General features: G+C 43.0%; 1 protein-coding gene across 1 annotated transcript; it reads right to left on the bottom strand.

Annotated features, from left to right (window-relative positions):
* Positions 1-208: 208 nt before the first annotated feature.
* Positions 209-2,799, bottom strand: LOC106905810 (high mobility group protein B2-like). The gene is made up of 5 exons (XM_014970813.2): positions 2,682-2,799; positions 1,463-1,637; positions 1,241-1,389; positions 996-1,170; positions 209-909 (listed from the first exon to the last, which is right to left on the bottom strand). Exons 2-5 carry the CDS (start codon positions 1,607-1,609, stop codon positions 742-744), a joined length of 639 nt encoding a protein of 212 aa, XP_014826299.2. The 5' UTR covers positions 1,610-1,637; positions 2,682-2,799; the 3' UTR covers positions 209-741.
* Positions 2,800-9,688: the final 6,889 nt, after the last annotated feature.

Raw genomic sequence — 9,688 nt, 5'->3', positions numbered from 1 at the left:
GTCGCTCTCCTTCTGTCCAGCTGCTGGCGCATCCAAATTTAAAGGTTTTCCCTCCAGCTAACTTTCCACTAGTTTGAAACCCCTCAGCCTTCCCTGGTTGTTGGGCTGCGACAGTTGCTCCTCTGGATCATTGCTGGATTCTTTCCAACCAGGCACAGAGTCGCATCTGTTTGCTGCACAGCAAAACTAAAACATGCAGCAGAAACGGTTTAGATATTAAATTCCTGTTTATTATTCAGCAGATCTGACAGAAAATTGAACATGTGGAATAATCACAAACTCCAATTATAATCAATATACAAAATTTTATTATAAAAAGAAAAATTCGTTCTACAGGTTTCAAAGTTCCACTTTAAAAATGGCTGCCAACATCTTAATGAAGCTACAGAAACATCCTGGTGGTAAAACGACAGTGGGAAAGAAAACGGCACCACTAGAACAGAACGCGAGCAGTGCTTCCAGAACCAAGCTTTAAAAAACAAAATGTCTTCCTGCCGTCCGCTGGCGCTTCAGTCCAGTTCAGCGCCGTTCACAAGGTGGAACAACCCGAGTTCAGTAGAAACAGACACGGACTAAAGGGAGGCTAGAAACTAAATCCCTGAATGAAAGGAGGAGACCCGGTCCGGCAGAACCGGACCAGAACCAGGGACAGCAGGCTAAATGTTGCAATCATCCACACACAAAAGAAACGGGTTTAAGCTGAACAATGCATCGCAAACTTCACATCCTTTCACATGACACTTATTCATCATCATCGTCATCATCATCCTCCTCCTCATCGTCATCTTCGTCATCATCATCGTCGTCATCAGCAGGCTGGACTTTCTTGGCTGGGGGCCGGCCGGGGCCACTCTTCTTCCCGGCGTCGCTCTTCCCTGAGCCGCCTTTGGCTCTGTAGGCGGCCACATCCTGAGGAAGAGGAGGAAGAGCTGTTAGCTTCCAGTTAGCATCACGCTACCTTCCTGTTAGCTGGTTCCTCTCATCTGGGTGCCTACCTTCTCGTATTTCTCCTTCAGCTTGGCGGCCTTGGCCTCGTAGGGCGCCTTGTCCTTGGTGCCCTGCGTTGCCCACAGCTCGCCCAGCTTCTTGGCGATGTCGCCGATGGAGATGCCGGGATGCTCCTCCTTGATCCGGGGACGGTGGTCGGAGCAGAAGACGAAGAAAGCGGAGCTGCAGATGTAAAGATGGACGTATAAATAACAGAAGACTCTTTACAGACCGCATCAGAGCGCCGACTTACGGAGGTCTTTTGGGTGCGTTGGGGTCCTTCTTCTTCTTGCCCTTCTTGGCTCCTTTCGGGGGAACGTAGGACTTCATCTCTCGGTCGTAGCGGACCTTGTCGTTCTTGGCCATCTCGTCAAACTTCACCTTCTCCTTGGCTGACATCGTCTTCCAAAACAAAACATTTTAGTCCTCCAGAGTTCCCAGTTTACTGGGAAACATTCAGGTTAGTGCCACTTACCTTCCATCTCTCTGAGCACTTCTTGGAGAACTCTGCGAAGTTGACGCTGGTTCCTGGGTGCTTCTTTTTGTGCTCCTCGCGGCAGGTTGCAACGAAGAAGGCGTAGGCAGAGGTCTTCCCTCTGGGCTTATTGGGGTCCTTTGTCATGGTGGCGCTTACTCTTTAAAGAGAATAACTAAGAGATTGGGAAAAGAATCATTTCAAACTCAATGATGGAGTTTTAGCATTAGCTTAGCCTCTGAGGAGCAGAGCATATAAAGTGAGTTTTGAAATGCTTTATACGAATTTAGCCAATAAACTCAGATCTTCACATTTTGCAACTTCAAATGTTTATAACTTATTTCAGTACTTAAAAAGGCACCATCAACTTTAAGTTTATTTTTTCTCATTACATGTTCAATTTAAGTCAAACTTAAACTTTTCAGATTTCACCGAGATGTATTTTAATTGTATTATTAAGTCTTGCATTAATTGAAACAGTTATGGAGAAAATAATGTAAACACCCTTGATAAGAATCAGTGTTTACCTTCTAAACCCGCTAAAAGTCATCATAAACCTCATAAGGTGTTAAAGTTTGTGCAAAGTGACCTTTGACCTGCATTTAATGAGTGTTACATGTTAATGAGGCCTAGCGCAGCCGGCCAGACGCCGGGAGGAGTCGTCTTCAGACGCTAATCGGATTTCTGGCTCTTCGGGACAAAAAGACGCGACTCCATTTTGTATCTTCCCGCCTAAACCGCCCAACTGCGCCAAAAGTTCCCCAGCAGAACCGCCCAGCCCAGTTCCTAAACACAAGAACTCCATATGGGCTCGGATTGATACCACAACAAACGGAACACAGTCAGAAAAGACCTGCAGCCAGTTTCAGGCGCAAACTGCGGAGTTTCCGTCGTGTTTGCACTGCGCAGCCAAATGGCGTTTCAACTGCCTGTTACGCACCAACTGCGCCACCCAAAACACACCGCAAAACATCGTAAACTATAGTTATCTATTTTCGTTCTTAGAAACCGACGCTGATTACTTTATTATAAAGTTCGTTTTCATTACGCTGAGATTTACACTTTCGGCCAAAAAAGGCCGTAAAAGTTCGCTCCTGGAGCTTAAGCTTGAGAACTCGATCGCCAAGAACGGATTAAGGGCCACAAACAACCTAAACACTTATTTAACATAAATGGCGACAAAAAATCCGCTGATTTAGCCAGAAACAACGTCTCTTACCTGTTCTCTCCAACACAAGCTGTAAAGGACTGAATGAGGAAGAAAGCGCAACTGTTTGTCACTGCCTAAAACTGGTTCTGTAGCTCCTCCCCCTTCCCCGCTGATTGGTCAAAATCAATCATTTAAACGTAAACGCTGGGGGCACAGAACTCATTCTGAGCTGTGATTGGCTGAATTCCTTTAAGGAGCGCGTTCATGTTTGTGTGTTCTATCCCATCGCTGATTGGCTGTGCTGGACTTTTAAACATACGGCGCGAAAAGGAATCGCCCTTTGTTTGCAGCTGCTGAGGGAGATTAAAAAAATGTCGTTCTCTGCTCCCTCGACCGTTTGTTGTTTTTTGAAACAGGAGTCGACACGAAGCCTTAGCAGTTACACTCAGCCCCGGTTTCAGTTCTGTTTTACAGTGGGTCGACCCGATATGAGCTGCGCTTCCATCTGAATCTGTAGCTGAGTGACCGCTAAAGTCATCTTTAAACTTCATCTGTGACTTTTAAAAGCTGATCTATACTCAGACTGGCTCTCTTTTCATTGTTGTTCCTCATATGCCCAAAATTAATGACTTTGTCTTTATTTTTAAACTCAGTTTCATCCTCTGTGGAGATATCTATAGTATAGGAGTTTGTAAAACTTTGATCTGACATTGTTCATGTTTCAATGAATGCATACAAGTAAACCAGAGGCTGTTTGTCCCAGTATCAGAATTTGCTTTGCTACATGATTAAAGGCCTCTGAAGAGTTGGATCGGGTCTGGACTGGTGGTTCATTGTTCCTGTTGGGAAGGGGGTGGGGTACATGGAAACAAGAACCTCAACAGCTTCTCTTTTGTTCATGCAAATGGCTGCTTAAAAATCTAGTCATCGTTAATTAAGAATGCTGTTGAATGCAACCTGCCCTCCAGCTTAGTTTGCAAAAGACAGAATCTGGACAATTTCTATTTGTATGGTAAAGTCTGATGATGTTCTGCAGCCTCAAAGAAACTGAAACCAGGTTATCGACTAAAATCCACATTAGGAAACCAGAGCGGAGCTTCTGTGGTGATCATCAGACCACATGCATGAAAATGTGGAGGAATTTAAAAGCTGCTGCATGAAAAAAAATACAGTCAGTGAATTTAAATCACAGCTGGAAGTTGATTAAACAATGTTTTCAGTTATGGACAAGAAAAAGAGCACACCACGAGTAATGGTGAGGGAGCAGCCATCTTGAATGTGGACAAAACAATGGAAATGGCTAATGGCTATATGTTTCAGGAGAAACAAGGTCAAAGGTCAAAGGAGACTTTGGAACCTCTTGAGATGATAGTGAAAAGAACAATTTCTCATAAAATCAAGAAAATTAAGGGCATTTATACATGAGACTGCCAGTGTCTTCAGTCAGAGGTTTCCTCACACTCACTGTAATACAGACTGCTGCAGAACTTTCTGCATTAGAAACCTGGATAATTTGAGCTCCAACAAAATTTAATTTCCCCTCAGAATCAATAAAGTGATTTTAAGTGGATTTTATTGACATTTTCCCCAGTTTACAAACAGCAGCAACACAAACTATGAAGTTCAGGCAAACTAAGAATTAATATCAGATTCTATCTTTCTAGCTTGATTGGTTTGCTTATTTTTAGTGAAATATGAACAATGATTTATTGCACATATCCTCCTGACTACCAGGAAAAAAATATTGTCCAATCACCATTTTTTTTAAATCCCACATTCGTTGTAAGGTAATAAAAGATTTTACGCACTTTTTTTGTCTCTTCCCATAAAATGTGTTATTACTGATGAACCCAATTTTTATGAATTAGAAAAAGATACGTACAAAAGTCCCACCCCTTCATATGTGGTATCATTGAAAAGCCCTAAATGTCCTCTGTAGATACCAAAAGGAATTAATTCAGTAGAATGCAGGGGGTGGGAGATATTCAAGTTTAGAAATGTCCTCTACAGAGGACAAAAATGAACTACTGGTAGTCAGGAATATGGCATTAATTTATATTCTGGCTTTTCATCACTTAATAATCTGTTAAATGATATTAAACCGTCATCATCAGTTAACCAAATATATGTCCCCTGAATATAAATTACCATACTTTATGTTTTTAGTCAAATTTAACTTATTTACTATTTAATTACTTGTTTGAGATTTTTATTTTGAGTGTAAAATCTAATTAAAGGTTTTTTTATCCTGAGAATGTTTTTTTTTTCCTAACTAAAATTAGCACATTATTTGAGACATTTGTTTAGATATTTTGGACTCTGAGGTGGCTTCATCCTTCAGCATGGTGTCAGTTTATTTGCAGCTCAGTGGAAGAAGTTAGATAAGCTCTGTCCTCAGATCCCTCCCACCCAGAGGTGGTGGGAGCCAGAATCATTTAACATTTAACCTTTACATAACCAGGGAAGCTGAATGACAATACATTCTCAATTCCAAAATCATCACTGATAGACAGCATCTCCCCTCCGTGTATGAAGCTGTTCCTGCAGAGCTGCTACATCCTAAATGCACAAAGCAGCGTCATCACAGATCCTTCCTCCCAGCTGCTAATAATTCAGTTCGCTTGATAATTTCTACAACCTGGGGCTCCTCTAAGTGTCCAGAATGGCTCTTAATAATTTGGCAAAAACTGATAAATAACCAACCAATGTTTATATATAGCTACTTACTAATGAATACACGTTTTAGCCCTTTTTCATGGGACAATTGCACTTAATTTCCACAATCGAATGACTAAACATTTTTTTAAGATCCATTATTCTTGGAAATGAGGCTTTTTTGTGTTGCAAAATCTTGATGTCTTTATTCATCTGTTCAACCTAAAAGTAGAAACAAAGCAAAAAATAATATCAAATTTCATTTTATGTAGCTAGATTGAAGGTTATGAAGGTAGTGAGGGGTTCAGACCACTAGAGGCAGCACTGCTCCCAGAAACTCAATAAGTATTCACACCCCTGCTGCTTTTACTGAGGTTTTTCTGTTCTAATAAATAGTCTGTTGTTGTTTTTTGTGCATAAATGTTATACACATTTAATTTTTTTTTAATAATCTCACTTACCCACACACTTCTTTGATTCGGACTATATTCTCAATCCTATACACTTATTAAAAACAAAAATGAATTAAAAATACTGTTCACCCTGACTGTGGTCCTATTTGTATTTATTCTTTTGCTGCTCTGACTTGCAGGTACTGTGTGTAATAAGTCATGTTTTTTACCGTGATTTGTGACCATGTCAGTGTCGCGTCTGCAGCCTCAGACAGACAATAAGCTGGATAAAGTCTGCCAGCTTTAAATCTCCGTTTCTCAAAACATTCAGTTCACTTCAGGGAGCTCCGGACTAAAACTGACGACGATAAAATCAGTGAAAAGCTCAAAATGTTCATCTAAAAATGCTCAAAATCATAAAAACACCGTTCATTAAAGTAAAATAAGGTGAAAATGTGACTCCATCGTTATTTTTAGATCAGCTCAGCTGGATTCCAGCCAATCAGAGAAGGAAGGAAAAAATACCTGAATGTGTTTGAAAAGGAGAAATTTCAGCTTCATTTACAGAAACAGGAAGAAACTGATGATGAATCAAATGAGACAGAATTAGATGATCAGTAAACGGATCTGAGAGGAAAAAACATCGAGCCAGAACCAGAACCAGAACCAGAGTCAGAACCAGAGTCAGAACCAGAACCAGAACCAGAGTCAGAACCAGAACCAGAGCCAGAACCAGATCCAGATCCAGAACCAGAACCAGAACCAGAACCAGAGTCAGAACCAGAACCAGAGCCAGAACCAGATCCAGATCCAGATCCAGAACCAGAACCAGAATCAGAACCAGAGCCAGAGTCAGAACCAGAGCCAGAACCAGAACCAGAATCAGAGTCAGAACCAGAGTCAGAACCAGAACCAGAATCAGATCCAGAATCAGAGCCAGAACCAGAACCAGAATCAGAGACAGAACCAGATCCAGAACCAGAGCCAGAACCAGATCCAGAACCAGAGTCAGAACCAGAACCAGAATCAGAGCCAGAACCAGAGTCAGAACCAGAACCAGAATCAGAGCCAGAACCAGAGTCAGAACCAGATCCAGAATCAGAGACAGAACCAGAACCAGATCCAGATCCAGAACCAGAGCCAGAACCAGATCCAGAATCAGAGCCAGAACCAGAATCAGAGCCAGAGTCAGAACCAGAATCAGAACCAGAGTCAGAACCAGATCCAGAATCAGAGACAGAACCAGAACCAGAATCAGAGCCTGAACCAGAATCAGAGCCAGAACCAGAACCAGATCCAGATCCAGAACCAGAGCCAGAACCAGATCCAGAACCAGAGTCAGAACCAGAACCAGATCCAGATCCAGAACCAGAGCCAGAACCAGATCCAGAACCAGAGTCAGAACCAGAACCAGAATCAGAGCCAGAACCAGAGTCAGAACCAGAACCAGAACCAGAGTCAGAACCAGATCCAGAATCAGAGACAGAACCAGAGTCAGAACCAGATCCAGAATCAGAGACAGAACCAGAACCAGATCCAGATCCAGAACCAGAGCCAGAACCAGATCCAGAATCAGAGCCAGAACCAGAATCAGAGCCAGAGTCAGAACCAGAGTCAGAACCAGATCCAGAATCAGAGACAGAACCAGAACCAGAATCAGAGCCTGAACCAGAATCAGAGCCTGAACCAGAATCAGAGCCAGAACCAGATCCAGAATCAGATCCAGAACCAGATCCAGAACCAGAGTCAGAACCAGAACCAGATCCAGAATCAGAGCCAGAACCAGATCCAGATCCAGATCCAGAGTCAGAACCAGATCCAGAGCCAGAGTAAGAGCCAGAACCAGAGTCAGAACCAGAACCAGATCCAGAAGCAGAGCCAGAGTCAGAACCAGAACCAGATCCAGAACCAGAGCCAGAGTCAGAGCCAGAACCAGAGTCAGAACCAGATCCAGAGTCAGAACCAGAACTAGATCCAGAGTCAGAACCAGAACCAGAACCAGAATCAGAGCCAGAACCAGATCCAGAACCAGAGTCAGAACCAGAACCAGAACCAGATCCAGAACCAGATCCAGAACCAGAACCAGAGCCAGAACCAGATCCAGAACCAGAGTCAGAACCAGAACCAGATCCAGAACCAGAGTCAGAACCAGAACCAGATCCAGAACCAGATCCAGAACTAGAACCAGATCCAGAACCAGAAAAAGAACCAGATCCAGAGTCAGAACCAGATCCAGAACCAGAGCCAGAATCAGAGCCAGAACCAGAGTCAGAACCAGAGCCAGAACCAGATCCAGAACCAGAACCAGAGTCAGAACCAGAGCCAGAACCAGATCCAGATCCAGATCCAGAACCAGAGTCAGAACCAGAACCAGATCCAGAGCCAGGGCCAGAACCAGAGTCAGAACCAGAGTCAGAACCAGATCCAGAACCAGATCCAGAGCCAGAGCCAGAACCAGAGTCAGAACCAGAACCAGAGTCAGAACCAGATCCAGAACCAGAGCCAGAACCAGAACCAGAGTAAGAACCAGAGCCAAAACCAGAGCCAGAGTCAGAACCAGGACCAGATCCAGAACCAGAGCCAAAACCAGAACCAGAACCAGAACCAGAACCAGAGCCCGAGCCAGAACCAGGGTGTTGCTGTAATACCCGGTTTCACCTCAGGTGGTGCTAGTGTGCCTGTAAACCTGTTTGTGACTGAGGAGGACAGATGGCGCTTCCTCAGGTTACCGGTCCAGCTGCTGCGCTCTTGGGAAATGGATCAGAACCGAAAGAAGCAAATTCCGGATACAACAGCCTCCAACTAGAACAGCGCCCCCCGCTGATGGCAGCAGGTTTAGCTCTGTTCTGGATGCTGCAGCTGGAAGGGTTTTAGCTCTTACAGTTTTACTTCAGACAGTCGATATGATTGGTAACCATGACAACAATGTCGGCTATGGGAGCAGCTGATTAGCTTCTCCAGAAACTCAAATTAATACCTGAACTTTGACACCAAATCCAAGAGGAGATGACCAGGAAGCAGAGAGAGAAGGCGGAAGTTGAAACCAACTCTTCCATCCATCATGGTGGACAAAAGCAAAAGCAAAGGATCCGGATCAGTAGGTGGAATAATCCATGTCATCTCTGCTGCCTGGATGCTGTTAGCAGGTTAGCATGTCACACAGCAACAACACTTTAGTCAGAGACATCTTCAGATTTGCTGCAACACTGACTGCTACTGGAAATCCTTCCTTCCCACAGCATCTTTTGGGGAAAAAAAACTTCCATTGGCTTTTATTTAGTCTTTCTGGATAAATTGTTTTAATTGAACTGAACTGTTCCTTCCAGCTTCCAGACACAAATTAATTCTAGCTTTGGTTCAGGAGGAGAAAGAGCTCCTGCAGGACGTGGGTGTCCAAAGTGTGGCCCGGGGGCCATTTGTGGCCCTCTGAAGGATTGTTGCCCCCTGGCGTCAGTTCTAGAATTGAGTAAATTTGGCCTGGAAAACATTTATCATTTTTTAAAGCAATTTTTTTTGACACATAACATCTTTAAACAATATCCAGTTCAAAATAGATTCCCATTTGTTACAAGTTTTTTGCATTCATCTTAATTTTGGAGGAATTATTAATCTGTTTTTACTCAAAGTCGTATGCAGCCCAAATGAGAAAAAAAACTATCTTCCCCTTAATTTTTTGACCTTGTTTGTACTAATGTAATCATTAAAAAAAAAAAAAACTTCTATACGCTATAATTTACTGGTCCGTTTTCCACAAAAATCAAACTATTTTATTGATTTCAAGAAAATTGTAATATTTTTTTGATTACTACTAAGGAGATAAAATAAAAAGGAACAGAAAGTTTGCTTTAAAAATGCTACAAAAATGTGATCTTTCTCAACCAAAGTCAGGTGTTCTGACTATCTGTCATACCCGTAAATCCAGCATACCTTATGACGTTGACTCAACGCGGCATCAAAGCCCCTGTGTCGTCACGTGACGCCGCTTCGGGGAGCACTTTCATTGGCTAGAAACTCCCACACAGGAGGAGC

Source organism: Poecilia mexicana, unplaced genomic scaffold, assembly GCF_051168715.1.
Source record: "Poecilia mexicana isolate PSO_F unplaced genomic scaffold, ASM5116871v1 scaffold_1, whole genome shotgun sequence".
Lineage (NCBI taxonomy): Eukaryota > Metazoa > Chordata > Actinopteri > Cyprinodontiformes > Poeciliidae > Poecilia > Poecilia mexicana.
This window is presented reverse-complemented; position numbering and strand designations above follow the sequence as displayed.

Excerpts from the sequence above, each read along its gene's own strand:
- LOC106905810 (XM_014970813.2), bottom strand. The coding sequence starts at position 1,609 with ATGACAAAGGACCCCAATAAGCCCAGAGGGAAGACCTCTGCCTACGCC. Across the intron at positions 1,390-1,462 it reads AGTGCTCAGAGAGATGGAAG|ACGATGTCAGCCAAGGAGAA; the intron begins GTAAGTGGCACT and ends TTGTTTTGGAAG. Across the intron at positions 910-995 it reads TGAAGGAGAAATACGAGAAG|GATGTGGCCGCCTACAGAGC; the intron begins GTAGGCACCCAG and ends CCTCTTCCTCAG.